The 23,018-nt window shown below is 38.3% G+C and overlaps 4 protein-coding genes, 1 long non-coding RNA gene and 1 pseudogene across 8 annotated transcripts; all 6 read left to right on the top strand.

The window, feature by feature from the left end:
• The first annotated feature begins 231 nt into the window (after positions 1-231).
• Positions 232-1,789, top strand: LOC126703745 (serine/threonine-protein phosphatase 7 long form homolog). Its single transcript, XM_050402825.1, has 3 exons — positions 232-469; positions 922-1,028; positions 1,112-1,789. Exons 2-3 carry the CDS (start codon positions 924-926, stop codon positions 1,787-1,789), a joined length of 783 nt encoding a protein of 260 aa, XP_050258782.1. The 5' UTR covers positions 232-469; positions 922-923.
• Positions 1,790-3,250: 1,461 nt separating this feature from the next.
• LOC126704484 (U6 spliceosomal RNA) lies at positions 3,251-3,361 on the top strand (annotated as a pseudogene).
• Positions 3,362-7,235: 3,874 nt separating this feature from the next.
• Positions 7,236-8,463, top strand: LOC126703449 (uncharacterized). 4 transcript variants are annotated; one of them, XM_050402402.1, is made up of 3 exons: positions 7,236-7,915; positions 8,016-8,075; positions 8,150-8,463. In XM_050402402.1, the coding sequence occupies exons 1-2, from the start codon at positions 7,240-7,242 to the stop codon at positions 8,063-8,065; spliced, it is 726 nt and encodes a 241-aa protein (XP_050258359.1). In that variant the 5' UTR covers positions 7,236-7,239; the 3' UTR covers positions 8,066-8,075; positions 8,150-8,463. The 4 variants fall into 4 exon arrangements, with proteins under 4 accessions (XP_050258359.1, XP_050258362.1, XP_050258360.1 ...); XM_050402405.1 differs by having other exon boundaries at positions 8,016-8,100; positions 8,225-8,463; XM_050402403.1 differs by having other exon boundaries at positions 8,016-8,100; positions 8,178-8,463.
• An 891-nt stretch (positions 8,464-9,354) lies between these two features.
• On the top strand, positions 9,355-10,595 carry LOC126702267 (uncharacterized). Its single transcript, XR_007647696.1, has 3 exons — positions 9,355-9,460; positions 9,617-9,685; positions 10,256-10,595. It is a non-coding gene; the product is annotated as an uncharacterized LOC126702267 (long non-coding RNA).
• A 2,687-nt stretch (positions 10,596-13,282) lies between these two features.
• LOC126703744 (uncharacterized) lies at positions 13,283-15,907 on the top strand. Its single transcript, XM_050402824.1, has one exon. It carries the CDS (start codon positions 13,283-13,285, stop codon positions 15,905-15,907), a length of 2,625 nt encoding a protein of 874 aa, XP_050258781.1.
• Positions 15,908-17,761: 1,854 nt separating this feature from the next.
• LOC126703743 (B3 domain-containing protein At4g01580-like) lies at positions 17,762-19,616 on the top strand. Its single transcript, XM_050402823.1, has 4 exons — positions 17,762-17,863; positions 18,520-18,874; positions 18,972-19,099; positions 19,335-19,616. Exons 1-4 carry the CDS (start codon positions 17,762-17,764, stop codon positions 19,614-19,616), a joined length of 867 nt encoding a protein of 288 aa, XP_050258780.1.
• Positions 19,617-23,018: the final 3,402 nt, after the last annotated feature.

Below are 23,018 nucleotides of genomic sequence, written 5' to 3'. Positions count from 1 at the left end.
GCTCTGACACAAAGACACGCCATAATTCCACTAGAAAAACTAGGAGAAAATGGGCAAATACCCTTTTTTGGGAAATTAAACATTCGTTTGCCCTCTTTCTGAAACTAAATAGGGAATTGCCCCTCTTTTGTAACTCGACAATAGAGAAATTGAGTTTTAATGAATAACTCGATATTATTATAGTCGAGTTAGTCTGACCTTTCGAATTTTCCCCAATAAAAAAATGTTTGTGTAGACGGCCATAACTCGGGAAACTGGAAATCGAGTTATGTTCAGCGGTTTGAATCAATAGGACCCTAACGTCTCACAACGCTATTCAGTCACTCGCTCTCTCTGTACACTCTCTTTCCCTCGCTCTCTGCCATCACTCTCTCTCCACACTTTGTCTCTCTCGCTTTGCGATCAGGCTTCCCCACTCTTCCTCGAGTCTCCATCAGTCGTCGTTGGTTCCCGCCGCCGCTGATTACAGGTACGGTCCTCTCCCTCTGAAATATTTTCTGACGTTGGTTAATGTTAGGTTGCGTTTTGTGTGGGATTTTGATTATTTTGTTGAAACTTAAGGAAGTAGTAAATTTACTAATGAAGATGAGAATTTTGTTGTCTTTTATATGCTGCAATGATGATTTTCTCATTAATGAGTTTAAATGTGCTTGGGGTTTTGATGAGGGGTTTTGGCAAATCGAGTGGTGTTATAACTTATATTTTCATAAATAGTTAATTAATAATTATCCGAAGCTTTAAGAAGTGATTTAAATAGTTCTGAAATAATTTTTTTTATGACAAGTTCTTATTTATTTAAGAAGTGATGTTGAAAATCTTGTGCTCAAAATATAATGTCTTACTGAATCTATGCTTTTATTTTATATTAAATGTGGTTTACTTGTTAGAAAATTGCTAACAATGTATTTGCTGCCATGTCAGATATGCAGGCACTAGATAGAGTGCGGCCTGGACCCGATGTGGATACCCAGTTGGCCCAGCAGCCGAATCATCGGTCAAGTCCACTTTGGAGGTGCGCCGCTGACGAGGTATGTAGTAGTATTATTAATACATGTTTGTTTTATAATTACCTCGTGTTTAATCTCCTAACAGAATACTCGTCCGTGTGCAGGAGGCGCCTGGCATGATAAAGGTTCGACGCCGTAAATGTGTATTGCCACAGGGTGGGTTAGATCCACGTATCATGCAACACATAGATGCAGCAGGGTTGACTGGTTTATTCAAGGTTCCTGATATGGAGGTCGACCACGCCTTGATCACGGCGTTGGTTGAGTGGTGGCGTCCGGAGACGCACACATTCCACTTACCCCATGGAGAAATGGGTATCACCTTGCAAGATATGGAGGTGATGCTGGGGCTTCCGGTGGATGGGTTGCCTGTCACTGGGAAGACAGACTACAAATGGAGTGAGCTGTGCGAACAGTTGTTGGGCCATAAACCTCCACCCCCGATACCAAACTCAAACAAGTCTACCCTTGCTAGGGCGAGGATAAGATACACCTGGCTTGATGCACAGTTTGCCGCTCCCTTAGTTGTGGACGCTGCTGACGAAGTCGTGCAGCAATATGCCCGCTACCACCTACTTGTACGGATGGGGGCCCTCTTGTTCATGGACAGGTCTGCGGACCGGGTCTCACTGCTGCCTCTGCAGTTGCTCAACCCAGTCAGCAATGCGAGACGGTATAGCTGGGGTAGTGCAGCATTGGCCTGGCTGTATAGGCAACTTTGTGGTGCATCGAAGAAGGATGCGATGCAGATTGGAGGAGCACTCTTGTTGGTGCAGCTATAGGCCTATTCAAGGTTCCCACAATTATGCCCTGTTGTGAGGCCGTCTCTACCGCCAGTGCACTCAGGGCCCCTTGCCATTAGGTACGTTCATTGAGTTCTCGTTATTTGTCTCTTTCATATAATTAAAAATATGCCAAACTAACAAACGAAAGAAACTTATCAATGCTTAGTTTATGGATGTGAAATATAAAAGCAAAGTTTGTTAAATGTAAGGTTCAGTAATGAGCATTTGTCGACATCTCATGTTTGGTAGGTGGAGCGGGCCAAAATGCACCGCAGAGCATGCCACACACGTCCTTGCTGCGTACCGGGCGTCACTGGCTACAGTACGGGCCGAGCAGGTATTCGGTTAATTTAGTTTGAATTCTTATGACCACGTTTCCCTCAATTCTTATAACTACGGGCCGAGCACGTTTTCCTCAAATGCACCGCACATGCTTTTATTTTCGTTTCCCTCAATTTTATTTTATTTTGAATTCTTGGATTGTTGTAGGAATGAGTTGATTTCATAATACCATCCAATCATTTTGTTTGATACTTGGATTTCCATCCCATCATTTAACTCAATTGGAATGTCCATCGTGAAGTACTTCACATTAGAACTTCCATTTGTAGCACCTGCATGAATACTTGCTCGTCCTTACATAAAGTAAAACAAAAGTAAAAAATTCTTGAATGTTAAATCAAAGGGTTTTTTCCAAATTGGGTTGGATTGAAGGGTTTTTTCCAATGCAACCCAACTAACATGACTCAGGTTAAGTTGGGTTAAATCAATGGGTTATATATAAATTTAGTCATATATATATAAAGTAGAATTTGGCTATATTCTTCATTATGTACGGAAACGTTTGTGATTTACACAGAAAAAAAAAAAAAAAAAAAAACACAGAATAAATTGTCCCTTTTCCAAGATGTTTGAAGCATGTGCAACATGCGCAAAACATTGAGCATGAAGTCTTCGTTTAGTGCAAGGCAGTGAGTTCAAACTTGTGTTGCAACCAAAAAACAAAAACTCCACCAATTGTTACAAATGTCATTAAGCTGATGCAATGAAGAGAAGACGCACATATTGGATTATGTAATTGGTTATAATTCAATGAGAAATGAATTTACCTAATAGTATACCAAAGATGATCAGATTTGTCTTTGGTTGTATTTGTGTGCTCAAGTAATTCATTTGATTTTAATGATGCATCTTCGAAACTGACGATGACATCTTTAAATTCTTTCCAGCTACTAACTGAATCAAAAGTTTGTGTTCATTTTCTGATTATCTTATTATACACCGTTTCAACCTACTTAACATGAGAAAATAGAACTTTTAGCCTGCTATGAAAATGAACTAAAAAATTTCAAAACAATATTTCTTAAGACTTTATATAAGGCGAATGATTGTAAACGCAGAAGATATCAATTAAATTCTAAACAACAAATTTCTAACTATAAACTTGACAAATATGGGTCTTTTCAGAACAAGGGAATCAAGGCATATTAGAATACAAATGATATTTTCAAAACGCATGGCCCCTGCGCAAGGATGACACGCATAAATCGAGAAATGGTCCAAATTTTTTTCTTTCCCTAATCCTTGCGTGAATTCTGTTTCACTGTCTTCTTCGTTGTTTTTGCACTTTCTGCTTCTTTACATGCGTTTTGGAGTCTTGCTCAACAGGTTAGCCCAGACTTGTGCTCATAATTCTTTTAGAGAGAGTTTGAATCTTTGATAGTTGTTATACTTCAATATTAAAGCTTTAAAATAGAAATTTTTTTTAGAACTGTTGAAGCTTATTAATATTTCACACCTTCTGGATTCGCTATAGTTTTGGTGGTTGACTTAGATATTACCACAATTATATTCCAGATTTTCGTTGAATTAAATTTGCTGAGTTAGAGCTTCTCTTCACTGTTGTAATATAGTTGGCTGTTAAATCTCATAAAATGATAAAATTCTTTAAATTTAGAACGTTGGGAAAGCTGCAAATGTTAAACTACGAAAATTTTATCTAATTATTGTGTAATCATGACATGAGAGCAAAAATATAACCCAAGTTTGCATTTTTGGCCTAAGTACAGAAACAGAGGGAATGATGACATTATTGATCATTGGCCCGTAAAACACATGATCACTTCTCTGGCTTTCATTGAAATTTGAAATTAAGCAAACTAAAGGATGGAGTTACTCTGACTTGAATGTCATAGAGTGAGCATAGGCTAAGCCATTGCCATAGCTTGTCCTTGTCCAATGCTGGATGGTTGTCATTGCTTGGGTCCACACTGTGAAATTTCCAAAATACAAAGCCATTAGTGCCCCCCCACTAGGAACTCGAGAGTCCAGGGTATAGGTTAAACCCTTTGTGAGATTTGGGGTTGTTTAGGATGCCAGAGTGAGCACCGAAGATAGTCTCAATTGTTGCTTTGCCTTCAAAAACTTACTAATGTTTGGAGTTTATGCATTTCACTACCCCTGTGACAGAACATAGCAATATTTAGTATTAAGTGACCATCTAAGGTTAATATAAACTTTTATGTTATCTAAACATCTGTTTGGGATGTTCTAGTTGATGGTGTTTTCATAGGTAGTCAATGTGAATCTAAGCTCTTTACAATTCATTGGTGCCACTGGTGCTGCAGGTGGTTTGTAATTTAAGCTTGTACGGTTTGTAATTAAGCTTGTGAAATCACTTGTAATTAATTAATAAAATGTTATGAGCTTAAAACCATAGTTATTGCTCTGCCTAATAAGTAGACAATTTAGTATTTCTTCTTCTAACATAGGGGTATCCAGGATTACAAACATTGTTATTGTGATGCAAAAAACATTGTTACATTGTACGTTATAAATTACCTTTGCTGAATTGAAGGTTATATTTTTACAGTCTAGTAGAATACTGTTTGACTTCGATTTACGTATTCAAGTGGTATATTTTGAATATGCACAGCCTCGATTGTCTTCTTGGAAAACAATGGCCTAAGTTTAAAGAAACAAATAATTGTTAATCAGTGATATATGAGAAAACATAAAGACGCTTGACACATTACCTCTTGTTGTTGACCTAAATGAAAAGTTAGTTCGTGCTCCTTGCACCAAAGTTGGAGAGCACAATTTAATTGCAGCATGCAACTCCTTAAGTTGTCCCCACTTTAGCTGCCTTAATAGTCCTAAAATTATTAAAAGCTATGGATTATTAACGAGTACTTTATTCATATAATTTTAGAAGCGTGCAAAATATGCTGATCACCATATTCTTCAAGAGGAATGTAATTTTAGACATTGACATGATTAGTTTGAGATAACTAAAAGGCTTACGTAATTTCCAACACTAAAATTTATAAGAAATATATATTTACATAGAAATATAATAACAGTATTTGATGAGGATTATACCATGTAATAATTTACATAGCTTCCATTTCTTGCAATATAAAGTGGTACTTGAAATGCAATGTCTTCAGTAGACCTTATAATAGTCATTTTGTTCTCATTCATTGAAACATTGTTAATGACTAATGCAATTAATGTAGCACAATATTTCTATTACGATAAAAAGATTTTGTGAAATCATCAACTTGGATTCATCTTACAGCCATAAGGATGCTGTAGTACCCTCCTCTAAGTTTGGTTCAGATTGAAAACCCTAGTATTTGATGGTGTCAGTTAGCTTTGAACCCTGTCCAGCATATGAACATGGGGCTGAAAATGGTGGACATGAACAACCTAGATCTTTTATTTTTTGCAGGTCAATTTTGTTGTTCTTTTAGTTTCTGCCCAATAATCCCTGAAGATTTTGTGTACGACTAGAAGCTAGAAATTCCATGCTTTGCATATTACATATCACAAACATAATGTTAAATTAGTATGATGTCTCACTATCACAAACATAATCTACTTATGCAGATTGTATGGGAGCCGTACACGCATACGCTAGGCTCCCTACCTGCGTATTGCACTGCTGGGCAGCATATTTGGAGGGCCGAGGTGCCGTTGATATTCTTTTGGATAGTGGAGTGGCATCATCCTGAGCGAGTCCTCCGTCAGTTTGGGATGAAGCAACCAGTTCCAAGTGTCGTGGATACGTCGACTACCCTTCACAAGATATCCCTTCAGGGTAAATGGGAGAAGAACTGGGAGGTAGAACATGATCCCTTTATTCGGCAATGGGCCAACCGAGTGAATGTAGTTCGCGGGTCCGATCTCCTAGACGATGATGATACGTATCTCGTTGAGTACATGATGTGGTACAATCGCCACACAAGGCGGTACATAACACCAGAGTCTGCGTATTGGGAACTCATGGTGAGGCAACAATTCCTATTTTATGGATGAAACCATTGTTGGATTAAATATCCTCAGCAGATTTATCATGCATATTTTGAAGTCCACAATAATTATTGTTGTTACATCTCTATAAGTTTCTCTGTCATTTTGTTTTAAAGTGAAAAAATACTGCATGACATGTCATTATGTTTTAAAGTCAAAATACTGCATGATTTAAGTTGTTCATAACAAACTGAATTTGTCTTGATCCAATTTGTTTGCATGAGGAATGGTTAATGGGCAATGACTAATGATGACCACACCTTTGTTCATATAATTACATTCAACTTTTAAAAAGGGTAGGTTGGGTTGGGTTTTATTGTATTTTATTTTAATTTTTGTTTATTTTTTTTTGTTTTTGGTTGGCTTGTACTTTAAAATGGACGGTGCAACTCTGTGTAGTAGTGATAAATTCGCATTTCATGATAGTTTAGATAGCCTTTCCTCCAGGACTGATTAATGTATTACATATTCCTTGATAGATATTACCTCTAGGATTGGGAAGTCCCTTACTAAACTGTTGGTAGAATGCAATTCCCAACAGCTTAAAGGTCATTTAAAATCTTGCAAATATGCAGCAAGGAGATGTGCATTTATACTAGATTCAAGTATGATATATGTTCTAAGTTTTTGGTACTTCCCTTAATTGAAACTTGAAGCTTGCGTTTGATATTTTCAATTCATTTGATTTGGGCGTGTACGTTAGGAAATAATAACTTCAAAATATGTGTCCTGATTGCAATGTGATATTAATGGAGTTGTAAATCTCGTGAAGCCTAGATACAGAAGTGAAATTCTGATATTTTCACTTATGCTAAGATTGAACTTATGTACAACCAACTATACGTGTTTTTTAGAAGTATTATCTCAATGTTTAGATTGCGTAGCGATAAACATAACAGGAAACATACAACCTCTTGAGTGTTGGGTTGGAACTATAAATTCTTGCACAGGGGGGGCCAACCCCTATTTTTATACACTGTCTTTTTAAAGATGCTTCATAATTATAAGTAATATAAGGATTTCATTAGCTATGTTTGCTACTTTTTCTTTTGATTTTGGAACAGATTTATCCAAGTTTTGCATCATACTTGCGTTCTTGCTTTTATGACGCCCTTGTTTTGTAGGTTCGAACGATGATTAGGTCTATACCGAGGTGCGATGAAGGTTCTGACATGCACACTGACCTTACATTTACACTAGAGCTTGTGGAGGAGCTAGGCCGACTTAAATTGGCGAATGCGCTTGTAGAAGCAGTTGACATTGATAGACAGGCCCCAGTTCGTGGCGGGCAACGTGGTGGGTCTCGTAGGGGTGGACATCGTGGAGGTGGTCAAGCTGGTCGCAGCCGTACGACCGAGTCGGCTCCCATCTACGAGGAAGGGAATGAGGAGGGTGTAGAAGAGGCATGGCTTGGCACTGATTGGGTACTGTCTGATGACGACGGCAGGACACCGCGATGCACGCCTGGCGATGGTGCTGGGCCATCCCATAGCGTCGATCATCAGGGCACTGTTCCAGCCCACACTACATCCCATGGTGCTAGCACGGACTTTGAGGGCCCTTCTCGTATGTCGCCCCCAGTTTTCAGTGGATCTGCCCATGATGGTGGATGCATATTTGTCCCCACACCAGGCATGCCCACCCCACCTCTAGTGCATGTGGACCCCACCATGTCAGCTCCATCTCAAACCGCCCACGGAGAGGCTGTACAGATTGAGCAGATACCGGCTGAGGACATTGAGCCGGTGGAGGCTTTGCGGAGATCGCGACACCCGCGTGTGCATGCTCCCGATTGCGGGACCGGTGATGGTATGTACTTCGTCTACACTTCCCATCTTCTTGAGCTACTTGTACTGTGCATTTGATTGATTATGTTAATTTAATTATGCTGTTGTGTTTGATGAAACAGGTAAGATTAGACCTGTCAGGGCATATGGGCGGAAACGAAAAGATCATTAAATGCCTTAGTGTATGCTTATACTTCCTGCCTATAGGTGACTGCATAGTTACGTTTCACTTCTAAAGTCGTATTTTTTTTTTTAGACCTAACTGCAATGGTGGACACGAAAAGGCCATTGAGCTGGATTGTCCTTGTGTGCTTATTCTTCATGTGTATAGGTGACTGGAATAAGCATGCAAAATGTTCTACTAATTGGGGAGAATCTTGGTGGCTGTGCATCTATTTCTGGATCATTGCTTGGGGAGAATACTGGCTGTCAATGTGTTTGTTGTCAAGAAATTGATATTTTGGAGAAAACCCATAAGGCGTATTGTATTTATTGATGTATTAGGAAGTTTTTCTGCACTTGGAGTTTTGATTGCAATTTGACAAATGTCTGGATTGGTATTCATTTGAAGCCAAACTTTCTTGTGTTTTTGTATGTTGTTAGCTACAGTAAAGTGGGTTGTAAGAGAGTAATTTGTTTTTTTTATTTTTGTTAGTTTTGTGAGAAACAAATGTGTGGTATTGTTGATAAGCAAGAAGAAGTAATTTGATACTTTCTGTAAAAGAGTTTGATGACGAAGTTTATGCGGATCAATGGCAGAACCAACTCCTTTGTAGCAAATCATTTATCCGAGTCTCTACAATGCTTGGCTAGGTATGTGTCTCTCTCCTAATTTTCTGATTCGCCTTCCCTACAATTCCTAGATTGGTACATCCTCCTTCCCATTTTATTAATTTTAATCTCCTTTAAATCCCCTCCTCTCTAGAATGATTAGATCTGTGTACATTTGATTACAAGTTCGTTAGTAGGAACTTTGGAGAATAGAATTTATATTTTTTTCTAGCATTGTTCTAGAGCAGCTCACAATATAACTTACCCAAAGCTGAAAATGGCTATACACGTTAGTTATGTGTGCATGTTTTGTTCCTTTTGCTTCTTGGGGTTTGTAATTGTTATTTATCATTGTATATATTACCTTTTCATTTTGGTAGCAAATTGGGAACCCAATGAGAAACATTTAATTGATTATTGATTTTTTCATCAATTAGCCTTCTTATTTTATGATTTTCAGTATATATATATATATGTTGTGTGTGTCATTGGCCAATGAATCAAATCTTGTCCATCATTTGCTTTAATGAAATGATAGAGGCATTAATGAAAAATTTGCATACTGTTTGAATGTTACTTTTATTGTTTGTGTATTGCCGTTTTTTGGGTTTGAATTATTATCTATGCTTACAAAGGTATATGCATTTTTCTCAATAATTTTCGGTTAGTATCTAATGTCTCCTTCACCACAGCACATGAAGACGTTGGAGAAGTGGCCAACCTTCAGAATCCTGGGAGGCTCATAAGGCAGCAATCCAAGCACTCATAAAGCTGCCTTCAGGCGAGCTTGTTACAGGTATAATATGATTCAGTAGATGACTGTTCTGCTAGATATTGTTTTAGATTTTGTTGGTAGTTGGAATTGGTTACATCAGATTGGAATGCATTATCAACTACGAATGTCTTTCACTATGAACTTATGGGGTTCATTTTTATGCTACCACGATTTTAGGTTCAAGTGATACAACTTTAAAACTTTGGAGAGGAAGCAAATGTACACATACTTTTGTTGGGCATACAGGTATTTTTTCCATTTATTTGCCTTCATTGTGCTTTATATATATATATATATATATATATATATCCTTATCTGCAATGTGTTGAAATCATGTGGGAATGAAAATAATTGTAGATTTTGCAAACTAACGATGCTGTAAAATTTTCTTCTTACATGTCTGTTTGGTGATCATCAAACATATTTTCTTTGAGCTTCCTATAAGTTAGAAGTGGAAGAAGCATTTAATAAGACTTCTGATGTATAAGTTGGCATTAATTGACCAAACTGTTGACATGGGTAATCCTCATATGTTTAGTGCTTTACATGGTTTGATTGCTAAAAAATTTAGACATGATGATACCGAGTTTGTCTCTTGTGGAGTATTTAGTGGGAAAGGAATGCTTGCACTTTTGACGGAAGTGCAAGCATTCTTGATTTGAAGTTGCTCTTCCGGACTTTATCTAAGCGGACTAATGCTTTGGCATTCATTACCAATCTGACTGGTTTTCTATTTATCTTCACATGATTGAGAGTTGTGTTATTTGCTTCAAACTTGGCTTTATAATATGGCTTTATATATCATTGATAAAACAGATCAAATATAGGCTGATGCACTTGTTCTGAGGGGGATCAGTTGCACATTTGAGGAAGGGCACAAAATACGTATTGTTGGCAGAATTGGCAGTGACAAGACCACTCTCATAGAGATGAACCTGTTTTGTCCAGTGGAGCTAGCTAGAGGGACCATTGTAATGTATCTATTGAAACCTGTAGTATTCCATGTAATGTTCACGAGATTACGTAACTTTTAAATTTTAAGTGTTCATTTTTTTTCTAATTCAGAATAATACTACAAGGTACATCATAATTTTAGGGTTTTATTTACTGTGTTTGGGATTCAAGAACCTTTATATAGCTGTGTTATTTGTTTTTTTAGTTGGTTGGTGTCAATTTTTATTCATGGTCATTTTGTTCTGGACTTTCTATATTGTGGCTATTAAAATTTTCAGAATTGACTTGAAGAATTTAGATAATTTTCTAATGTTGGACGATTTATCATGTATGAATAATTCCAATCCTATCTTTTTTAAACTTTGAATTTTCTTTGATTGGTATGGATTGCAGTGAATCCTCCAACGAGGAGGATTTCCAAATCGTTCATGTAGAGGTTATGCAATTCATTGTTGTTTTTTACGTCATGTACATTCGTTAATCGTGGCTCATTGTGTATAGGCTGATGTAGTATTTTGTAAGTACACAATAATGGACTGCAGTGAATCAAATAGACGGGGTACGACCAAAGCTGACTGAATAGGATCAAATAGAGTAAATAGAATGTAGTACACCGATTTTCCTAGAAACCACAGTGGACCGAATAAGACCAAAGTAGATATAATGGACCGAATAAGACCAAAGTAGTCCAAAAACAAAAATAATAAGGTTATTTTTCCATATATACATATCTGCCAGTGAAACAATTGGAAAACGATGACACTTCTACTTAAAGCACACATGACAACAGATGGTACTTGGAAGTATACATATCTTACTAAATACCACAACAAGAAGTCGTACTTTTGCATTCATGCATCCGTACGTTGTCTCGTGGGTGCATCAACTTCATCATCCCCCACAACATGAGCCACCACTTCATTCAACATGTTTGCACTCAACGTTGCGATCTTCCTTGCGTGGTCACGCTCCTCAATGGCAACTTCCAACTGATACCTTAACAAAGTGTGCCTAATGTCTCCATTGCCATAGTTGGTTCCTTCGCTTTGAGAAGTGCTAGGTGGAGTTGAGGTTGATATGTTTGGAGTTTCCCACGACGTAGACACACCACCATGCACGCCCATACCATTACCATGCAAATACTCCATGTATGCAGCTTCGGCTTCCCTTCGATCTTTATATGATTTGTGATTGGCGTTTGGGAATTTATGAACTTGTCTACTCGCATCTAGCCAACTGTCGTATATGCCTGGAACACGACCGTTAAACACAACATAGGTTCGTCCCATCCTGCTCTACAAAAACGCAATGGTGGGAACTCTTTGCACTAGAATGTGGTTGCACCTTCTAACGTGTGAAGTGAGCTTTTGTAGTGGAAATGGGGCCACAACTCGATTCCATAGAAATCGAGTTATAGCATGCGGAGTTACATGTAACTCGACTTCTCATTAACCGAGTTTCTGAAATGCCGTCATTTCAATACGTCTTGTCAACAGTAACTCGATTTATGTGGTATCGAGTTTTATATAAAATCGATTTACTTAATATCGAGTCATGTTGTCCCCCTCCCCACATTTCAGAATCCATGCACGTGTTTGGCTCTATCTGTGTTGAAAACCTTCACTGTCTGGTCTCTGAAAAAGAAAGCCTATGAGGTGAACAAAGTTTGCTAACTCTTCTGCCATTTTCCTTGTCATTATTGCATCCTCACCAGGCGTGCTGTTGCTGTGGTCCCCTTCTTCTTTGTTCTGGCACATCTTCCCTGACAGGTATATATTCACTTACATAACTACTTATAAATGGATTGACTTACATAACTACTTAAGGGTTTGGATTGCTTTCTACAACTGTCTTATTCTGACATTATGTGTGTGTATATATATACATAAAGAAAACATTGTATAGATATATGTATATATAGACAAACGTACTTACCCATATAATAAGATGTATATGTGGCATTCCCAAATATATGTATATATATACACACACACACACACACACACACACACACACACACACATATAAGGGGAAATATATATATATATATACATACATGTATGTATGTATGTATATGCAAATATATGTAAATATAAACAAAGCTACCTACCCATATATGATCACATGTATATATATATATATATATATACACACACACACATGTATAGGTATGTTTACATATAATGTATGTGCTTAGGGCACCAATTTTTTGAAACATTTTTGTTAGGAATTGCAAAAACTGTTAGTGCATTGAAAATCCTGCAAAAAATTGTCCAAGAAACGATTAATTATTGTGTGCTCTTATGACTTATGTGAGAATAATCTTATATGTGTGTATGTGTGTGTGATAGTGACATTGTATGCATATTGTTCCTAAATATGTCGAGTTTTATATAGTAATGTATATAATAATTTTTTTTGAGAACTCTTTTGGGAAATATGTATATAATCATTCTAAATAAACATATATATAAACAAACATTGTACGGTGAATTCATATGATGACATATGCATTCATTCGTAACTACACAATAATGATGTGTAATGTATACTGAGGTTTAAATTGTATGGCTCTTTCAGTTCTGAAAGTCTTTGCTGTGTGGGTTCTGAAAAAGAAAGCCTGCGAGGTGAACAAGTTTTGCTGACCATGTTTGCATTTTCCTACTCCATATTGCATCCTTACCAAGCGAGTTTACAAACACCCTAATTCTTTGTTGTGGCACGTCTCCCCTAAAAGGCCAATGTTTGTGTTCAAACGAATCAAGTGTGTACACCTATAATTAGGATAGCATCATAGTGCATCTGTAAAAGAGTAATTACTGTTGCATTAACATAACCCCCTATCTTCTGCATGATAACCACAATTAATTGTCCTTATCCAGGTCTGCCATGGGTCGTCACTGCTTCTACGTTTACTATGATGGGGAACAGTATTTCCATGACTTGCATGGGCTGTCCTATAAAGGCGAGTCAGTGAAGCAGAAGTTCATTGAGTTGAAATGGGGAACACACTTGAGAAAAATGCACCGGAAGATAATGGAAGCTCTACGGTTGGACAAGGAGTCACATAAGATATCCATTGTGTACCGTGCCCCCCAGATACTTGTGAGTACTCAGGTTGTCTACAACTCAAATCCGTTGGGTTGCGATGCTGACGTGGACATGATGTGGGCAGTGATTAAGCGGACCCCCCAGTTCATAGCGTCTGACTTGTATGTAACTGTTGAGGCTGTTGGGTTCCATGGTAATGCAAGTTCACAGCATGCCAGTGGGGTGGAAGAGCCACACTCATTGTCGGTTGACGTGCATCCTCCCTTTGCCTATGCCACGCCTTTCCCCTACAATAATCAACCATGTGCAATAGATCATTTGGACAACACCGAAGTGGTGGGCGCCACCAATACACATGATGTGGGAGGGTCTACTCACACATATGAGCATGTCCAAGCTGATATGGACGGGGGAATTGATATTGATGCCAGCCGAGATGTGTATGAAGAGTTCATTGATACTGATGGACCAGTGGACGACGCGGAGGTCTTAGATGTACCACTGATTGAAAATAACGAGGAGGATTGCCTTACAACAGTTCCTATCCCAGAATGGTTCACATCAAACACATGGGACAATATTAATGACCCATCACCTGCATTGGGTACAGGACATCTTACAAGTTGGCATAAAGATGACCACCCAGCAAGGGGGATGCTATTCAAGAATAAAGCCTCTGTTCAATATGTGTTGACCCTCTACTCTGTGGAGCATAATAAGCAATACAAGGTCATCAAGTCTGACACCAATAGGCTGGTAGTGCGGTGTAAGAATGAGGCATGTCTGTGGTCAATTCGGGCCAATTGCAGCAAAAAGCACGGGATGTGGGTTATCAGTACATGTAAGGGTCCCCATAGTTGCTCATCCCTCCAGCTACCAACTGATGGGCGGATGATGGATTCAAAGTTCATCTCCATTGCACTTGAGAAGTATGTACGGGAAGACCTAACCCGAAAGGTAAGGGACTTGCGTAGTATGTTGCATGCAAGGCATGGGCATGATGTAACTATGTACAAGGTTTGGGAAGCCAAACAGAAGGCAGTTGCACGTATTTACGGGGATTTTGACGAGTCGTACGCAGAATTGCCACGATTTCTAGCTGCATTGTCTGATGCAGATCCGGATACTGTGACCACACTAAAGTGTGACCCCAATGTCCCGGGGACTTGTATATTCAACTCCGCGTTTTGGGCTTTCGGTCCGTGTATTAGAGGGTTTAGGCATTGCAGGCCGGTGATAAGCATAGATGCAACGCACCTTTATGGCAAGTACAAAGGAAAGCTGTTGATAGCAATGACAACAGATGGTAACAACGAGGTTTATCCACTCGCATTTGCCGTTGTCGAAAGCGAGAGCACGGAGACATGGGGATGGTTCTTGGCATGCCTGTTGACCTATGTTACAGACCGCACCAATTTGTGTATAATATCCGACAGGCATCGTGGGATACAATCATGCTTCGATGACACCACTAGGGGCTACTTGCAACCGCCCTTAACCCATCACCGGTATTGCCTCCGCCATTTAGTAAGCAATGTTAACACTAACTTCAATAGTGTGCCGTTGAAGAACTTGGTATGGAACGCAGCAACTGCGAATCAAGTTAGGAAGTTTGAGAACACCATGGATTGCATCAAGAATGTCAACCCGGCTGCGTACGACTATCTTAAGGAGGTAAATCAAGAAAAGTGGACACTTGTACACGACCATGGGCACCGATATGGGGCAATGACAACCAACCTGTCAGAGTGCTTCAATGGGGTACTTAAGGGCGCACGTAGCTTGCCCATAACTGCAATGGTGAAGTTTACATTTTACAAGGTGAACTCATACTTTGACGAACGTCAAAACAAAACCCTAGAGAAGTTGGAAGAGGGGCAAGTGTGGTGCAAATATGCCTATGACAAGTTCGAGGAAAATCAAGAGAAGGCGAAGCTCCATATTGTTAGAAGGATGAGTGCGCAACAACGGTTATATACAGTGGAGACACAGTCTTCACTGTTGAACACTGGCGGGGGAGATCACACCCATAGGGTTTCCCTCATAGACATGACATGCACGTGCGGCAAATGGGAAGCAAACAAGATCCCTTGTTCCCACTTGATAGCAGTTTGTGCCAAACACAACCATGATGCCACTGAGTATATGGATCATTTCTACCGCCTTGAAGAACGCTATCACAGCTATGAGCCTATATTCCAACCACTAAAAGATAGGTTAGAATGGCCGAAGCCAGCAGAAAGGAGAACCGTAATGCCAAACCAGCGGTTGATCCGTGAAAAAGGTCGGCCCAAGTCCACGAGAATCCGCAATGAGATGGATGACGAGGATAGGGAGTTGCCAACCTCATTGTGGATTGAGAATGGACCAAAGTTGAAGTGTGGGTTGTGTCGCCAAGAGGGTCATAACCGTCGTACATGTCCAACTCGAAATGTGGCTTCAACAAGCCATGGTGCTATGTAGCAGGTAACAATTACAAATCATAGTAACAAGGGGGTATCATAAGTTATTCTTCTTTACATGTTTAGATATTACATTATATGAGTTATAATTAAGATGTGGGCAGTAATTTGTAGTATTCTTTCAATCTTATTGTTTGTGGTGTACATATTCTAGTATTCATGAGGTCTCTATTTCCCTAACTGTATATGTTTTGCTGCAGATTTGTATTCAATCCGCAAGGTGTAACTGTAGATACTCCTCATTTAAGCAGGCAAGCTTGAATGCTCTTCTATATTTGTCAATTCAATTTATTGATTACCATGGGTTGTATACTAATTTCTGTGTTGGCTACTCCTCAGAACGGAGGCAACTTCTGAAAAGAACAAAAAGAAGGTGTCACTCAAATGCTATGACTCCATGTTTGCCTAAAACCATTGTTGGCGGATGCTGTCCAAGTTTCAACTTACAATTGCTATGACTGTTTAAAATGCAGAAATGGAACTTTTTATTTTTGTACATCAACTGATTTAAATGCATAGAGGCTCTTTAAACTACAAATAAGCTTGTATATATGGATGATTTTTTCATTCGCGTAATGCAAATGGGGGAATGTTACTGATGGATGTGGTTGGTTATGATTTGTATGGATGACTTGTTGTTCACAGCATGGTTGTCAGCAGGTCCACTTTAACCATGAATAAGCACGATACTGAATGCGTGTGAACAGTGCAAGTAGCAAGCAAAACTACAAGTAGAAAGGTTATACTAAATGAAACTCGATTTTCTAGATAACGAGTTACGTTGCAGTCCATTTTCAACCCCCTACGACTGTATCCACTCTCAATTGTCAAGTATCTGAGTTACTCGATTTCTCGATATCCGAGTTACCTTCAACATACCTCGATTTATAGGGTACCGAGTTACGTTGGAGATTCCTCTTGGACTGTATCTGGACCAGTCCAAATAGCTGGACTGGGTGATTGAGCCCAGTCACGGAAACTCGATTTCCTTATCACCGAGTTATGTTGAGAAGAACTCGCTATCTGTACCTTCGAGATACGTTGAAGACCGTTGTCTCCACTTAGATTCCTCTTGGACTGCCTCTGGACCAGTCCAATTATCTGGGCTGGCTCAGGAAGCCCAGTCAACTTAACTCGATTTCATGGTTACCGAGTTATGTTGAGAGTAACTCGATATATAAAGCATCGAGATACGTTGAAGACCGTTGTCTGCACTTAGATTCCTCTTGGACTGCCTCTGGACCAGTCCAATTATCTGGGCTGGCTCAGGAAGCCCAGTCAACTTAACTCGATTTCGTGGTTACCGAGTTATGTTGAGAGTAACTCGATATATATAGCATCGAGATACGTTGAAGACCGTTGTCTGCACTTAGATTCATCTTGGACTGCCTCTGGACCAGTCCAATTATCTCGGCTGGGTAAGGAAGCCCAGTCAACTTAACTCGATTTAGTGGTTACCGAGTTATGTTGAGAGAAACTCGATATATATAGAATCGAGATACGTTGAAGACCATTGTCTACAATTTTTACCGAGTTATTCCCATGTAACTTAACTCGATTTCTTTATAAGCGAGTTATTCCCATATAACTCGATTTCTTGGGTATCGAGTAATTCTACTTTAACCTGAGGTTCAGGATATCGAGTTACTTCAAATGGACTTCCAAACCACCACACACAACATGGATTCCTCTGAGATACACTGCGCACAGCATGGACTCCTTTTAGTCCCAGTACACATAACTCGATTTCTTAATAATCGGGTTATGTGTATGACCAACCCACTATTTAGTGCTCAAACGTACGAAGCAGCAACTGTTCAACTTCTTCTCAGCGAAAGTTTGGAGAACCAGAACAATGGCTTCTCAATGGCGGAGAGACAACGACGATGGTCCTGCTGATCGGTCCCCACACTTTTTCAAGATTATTCTGCAGAATGCTGTTCAGGAAGGAAAGCTTGTAAGTATGCTCAAATTTATAAATTCTATCATTGTCTGAAAATCATATGCTAATACACTTCGAACACTTCATCTTCTTTATTTGTGATTGTTGAAATATGTACATTTGTTACATGTAGTCAGAAAAACTTTCATTTTGCAATACGTAGGTTACACTTTAAGAAGAACACAGTCACATAACAGAGTACTTTTGCATCGTACACTTTTATATGAACAAAAAATGAAACAGGGATATAAGCGCATGGTAGAGATTGAGGAAAAATATGAAGGAAATTCACAGTTTAATATATATTCTTTTGGAGTGGACCTGTCAAATGTACAACATTTCCCCAAAATTTTTTACATTTCAACAACAACAGAGAAATGTAAAAGGGTAGAGGTTGATGGTTATTTTGGTTATAAGATTAGGTTGTATAAATTGGTTTCAAAATTCATAAGAGTTGTTACTGTTATAGCTATTAAATATAACGTCAATGTTGCAGGATTACATTTTATTTTGTTTGATTTTCTTTTCTTTTTTGTGTGGGGGTGGGGGGCTGTAACTAAGAAGTATTCTGCCATCATTCAAACTTTTATTTTCTAGCATTGTGTATAAGGATTGATTGCATGTGTTTATTTCCCTAGCCTGCATTTATGTTATGGAGATTCTTTTTACAGCGGATTCCAGATAAGTTCGTGCAGAAATTTGGAGTGGACCTGTCAGATATGGCCTTTCTCACTATTCCAAATGGTAGAAAATGGAAAGTCAAGTTGGCACAACATGCTGGGGGGGTTTGGTTTCAAAATGGTTGGTCCGAATTTGCAAGCTCTCATGGTGTAGCCGTGGGGCACTTGCTGGTTTTCAAATATGAAGGAAATTCACAGTTTCATGTACTCATATTTGATGCCACTGCAACAGAAATAGACTATACTTTAGACGACGAACAACATGTACATCATAGGATCGAAGATGATGAGAGTGATGACAGCTCTGTTGAAATCATCAAACACTTTTATAGGGGAGAGGGTTCAGGTTTGAATGTTACACTTTTGTAAGCAACTGCTTGATTTGTTTAGCTTCTGCTCTATTAATTTTATGTGCATGACTTCGTATTTTCAACTTCTTTCAGGATCAGCCCATCCTAAGAAAGACGGTGGTGTAGCTAAAAATCTTGTTATAGCCAATGCTTTTAAATCAGAAAATCCCCTTTTCACTGTTACCATGCGTCCATCCTACATTAATGGCAAGGATCGTGCGGTAAGCTTTTAGCTTCCCTAAAATGGAATATTTTTGTAATTTAGAAATGCAACTCCCATTAACTGTCATTTTTCATAGATCAATTAGAAAGATTGTCACACTAGATACTTGTGGCTGGACATTTTGTTGGTAATGATTTTTTCTTATTTGTGTTTTTAGGTGAAAAGATGTAGATCAATTAGATACTTGTTGCTGGAATATATTTGTTAAATATCTATTATTGTTCCTTGTACAGAGTTTACCCCAACACATTATCAACTACTTACCAAGAGACGGGTTTACCAAGGACTACACCAAAGCAAGTATACTCCCTGTCAAGCTCCAGATTGTGGACCGATTATGGCCTGTGAAGCTATACATTTATGAACGAAGTGGGGGTTCATCATGTGTCGTATCAGCTGGTTGGTCTGCGTTTGTGAGGGAAAATAGTTTGCAAGTAGGAGATGTTTGCGTATTTGAACTGATTATGAAGGACGGTGTTGTGTTAAACGTCCACATTTTCAAGTGCCAAGACTAAGTGGTTAGGGTGGATGCAAAGTGATGATAATATTATGTGATGTTTAGAGTGTGTTTACTTTGCAACTTTACTATTCATCCCTATTTTGTTCATCCCAGTTTGCAACTTTATTGATTGGGTACTTTTGTGATGTTTAGAGTTTCACTCTTGGGAAATTTTTAATTACTATGATGAACTTTCATATGTATTTTAAAATGAATGTGATGCTGTATTTTTTTCTGCGGTTTTGTTTGGATTTTGGCCTTTTTTGCATGGCGACTCTTGGATTTTATTTTAGGGGGGTCAACATTGTTATTGCTATAGGATTTTGTTCTTTTCAGATGACATTGTTGTATGTTTTGTATATATTGTAACACTTTAATACAATAACACCATGTGCAATAACTTTTAGTCATTATTATAGATGTTTGCAAATTTAGATGTTTATAAAATAAGTGAGAAGTTAATCCATCAATTGTGTCAATCAATATAATGTGGCAACTTGAAAAGCTTGATAGCTAAATTTTCAAAATTTCACTTGGTAGCAATTTTTCAAATGTTATAGATGAAGTTGGAGGAACGTTACTTCAGTTACAACTCCTGGAGTAACGCCCTCATTAATGCTGCCCTCAGCCACGCAGCTGGATTGGGCTTCAGTGTCTGCAATTATTGAGGATTTAGTGCTGCCAAAGTCCACGCCAATTAGCAATAAGTCCAACTCAATTAATACACCTTCTATTTCGGTGGAGGTATTACAGGAGGATACGTTTTTGGCAAATATAAATAATAATGAAGAGTTATTATTGGCAAGAATTGTTACACCCAATTTGGAGTCTACCAGCCAGCTAGCATGTACAATTGGAGTTAATCCAATTAATGCCTTGAAAAAATATTCCAAGGGAAATCAATTTCAAGTGGCGGCAATAGTGGTAATTCGGGATAATAATGGAGTTGTGATGGCTTCTTGTTCAGAAAAAATTCATCAAGCTTACAAGCCTGATGAGGTTGAGGCGCTGGCTGCTCTGAAGGCAGTGACATTTGCGCGTGAGTTGGGTTTTCAAAGAGCTACTCTCGAAGGAGATTCTCTTGGTCAGATTAAAGCTTTGAAGTCAACAGAGTGTAGCCTATCTCCAATAGGTCTACTGGTAGATGATGTGAAAAGGGTTGCTAATAGTTTTGAATGATTGTTGTATTCTCATGTTAAGAGAAACGACAATAGGGTTGCTCATAGTCTGCCGAAAAATGCATTACGCATATCAGATTTTCAAGTATGGATAGAAGATGTCCCATCGCATATTGTTTCGATTTTAGATTTGGATGTAATTGTTTCAAGTTAATAAAATAAGTCAGCTTCTTTCTCAAAAAAAAAAAAAAAAAACTTGATGAATCGTTGCTCAAACAAAAATATCATTGTTTCCTGAAAAATCTTTGCTAATATACAAATGAATAACACAAAATACTGGTGAAATATGTACCAATACGCTATTTGCAGCCAAATTTTCCACGGCTCCTTTGCCAGCTAAAAAACCACGAACAAGAGGACTGTATGGAACTATTCCAATGCCAAGCTCCCTGCATGTACAAAAACATTAAAATTCGAGAGACCATACTCATGCTTCTGGATAAGATAATTAAATTATATTGAAATCAAATCTACACAAAATGGATGATATTTTTTTTTTTTTTTGTTGCAGTAGTCCTTCAAAAGAACAGTAGTGTTGCAAACGCAAGGATGAATATAAGGGGAAAATAAAAAAGGAGAGAGATTTAGGATACACGGAAGCATTCAAAACACCAAAATTTATAGAAAAACATCATCTTTGAACTAAACAAACCTGCAAACAACATCTGTCAAACTCCTATCATAACTGCTGCCATTAACTGCTTATGAAAGTGGGTCATCCACACGGTAGAAATGCAAGTAATTCTATCATTGTCATAAGGAATCATGAGTCTGGATTATTTCTAAATCCATTTTCTTGCTGAAATTTTCATAAAAACTGTGAAACTTACATTTTATTGAGAATCATACCACTAAAAAATAAGTAAATAAAAAATATTTAATAAAAAGGCTCCGCATGATTTTTGGAACAAGCACTAGAAGACTACTTGTTATTGTCAATTAATGTTGACAAATGATTACACCTAACAGGAAGATTAAGGGAGACCAGTGAAAATAACTCAAGTTCTACAAAATTGAGTAACTCTGCAAATAACTCGCTTTATGATGTATCCATTTATATGCAAGCCATTACACACAGAAATTGCATTCTTGAGATATTCTACTGCAAATAACAGAGTACTATGTTATTTGTTCGGTTTTGTGCGAGGTAGCCATATACAGTTGGATTCCTCTTGAACTGCATCTGGACCAGTCCAAATATATGGGCTGGGTGGGTGCATGTGTACAATGTAACTCGATTTTCCAAATCTCGAGGAATTTGATTTCTTGTGAGTGTCCACTGCACAGAACTCGATTCAAGTAGAATCGAGTATTGTCGCAGGCCTACCTTTAAACTTCGATTCGTCTTGGACCGCATCTGGACCAGTCCAAATACCTGGGGGCCCATAAAAATAACTCGAGTTATGTATAATCGAGTTATTTGAAATTAACTCGTTTTCTGCAACATCGAGTTATGGGAAAGCCGTTCCACCATTAACTGGATTCTTGTTATTTGTGCTACACATAACTCGATTTACGGACAGTCGGTTTATGTGCAAGCCCTTGTGCTGAAAATTTGATTGCATGTAACTCGATTATAGTAATATCGAGTTATATGGACATTACAATCTATTACCCATTTTTATTAACTCTTCCCCAGTTCTGCAGAACTTGCAGCTGTCCGAAATTACATCTTCGATTGCTCTCGCTTCATCCGGCTAGAACCCACAATTTCCCGCGCAAATTCGTCGAGGATTTTACATAGTAAGACTCTTTTAACGGTTGCTGTCTTTGAAATTACACATTGTTGGTGCATTATTCTCAAATTTTGCATTTTGATGCTTCACACTTCTATGTCTATGTCTATGAAGATTGTGATGAAATTGGGTGTTTGCCTAGTCAAATGCATTGTTGTTAGTAAGGTTGCCTATGTCATAGGTTGTCTTCCTTCCACAAAATGAACTTGCCAGTGGCTCCATATGTGTGTGGTATAGATATATGCTGGTTGTATGTCTGAACTGTACATTGTGCAATTTATTTTCTGTTTTTTGTAGAAGCTGGTGAAACTTACTACATGTAGCTACGATGGTATGATATATGTCAGTTCCTAAATCCACTTGTATGTTTCCTATATGATAAGACTTCTGTTATATACTCTAGGTCTCTAACTTCAAATTATTGACTCAGACCAAAATGCATTACAATTATTGCACCAACTAAACAACCCGTGAATAAGAATATTTGGTTTTCATTGTGTTGTT

Source organism: Quercus robur, chromosome 10 (assembly GCF_932294415.1).
Source record: "Quercus robur chromosome 10, dhQueRobu3.1, whole genome shotgun sequence".
NCBI lineage: Eukaryota > Viridiplantae > Streptophyta > Magnoliopsida > Fagales > Fagaceae > Quercus > Quercus robur.
The sequence above is the reverse complement of the archived record's forward strand: the minus strand, read 5'-3'. Positions and strand labels throughout refer to the sequence as shown.

Coding starts and splice junctions, on each gene's coding strand:
- LOC126703745 (XM_050402825.1), top strand. CDS start 924: ATGCAGGCACTAGATAGAGTGCGGCCTGGACCCGATGTGGATACCCAG. Junction 1,029..1,111: donor GGAGGTGCGCCGCTGACGAG/GTATGTAGTAGT, acceptor GTCCGTGTGCAG/GAGGCGCCTGGCATGATAAA.
- LOC126703449 (XM_050402402.1), top strand. CDS start 7,240: ATGATTAGGTCTATACCGAGGTGCGATGAAGGTTCTGACATGCACACT. Junction 7,916..8,015: donor CGATTGCGGGACCGGTGATG/GTATGTACTTCG, acceptor TTGATGAAACAG/GTAAGATTAGACCTGTCAGG.
- LOC126703744 (XM_050402824.1), top strand. CDS start 13,283: ATGGGTCGTCACTGCTTCTACGTTTACTATGATGGGGAACAGTATTTC.
- LOC126703743 (XM_050402823.1), top strand. CDS start 17,762: ATGGCTTCTCAATGGCGGAGAGACAACGACGATGGTCCTGCTGATCGG. Junction 17,864..18,519: donor CTGTTCAGGAAGGAAAGCTT/GTAAGTATGCTC, acceptor TTCTTTTTACAG/CGGATTCCAGATAAGTTCGT. Junction 19,100..19,334: donor TTAATGGCAAGGATCGTGCG/GTAAGCTTTTAG, acceptor TTCCTTGTACAG/AGTTTACCCCAACACATTAT.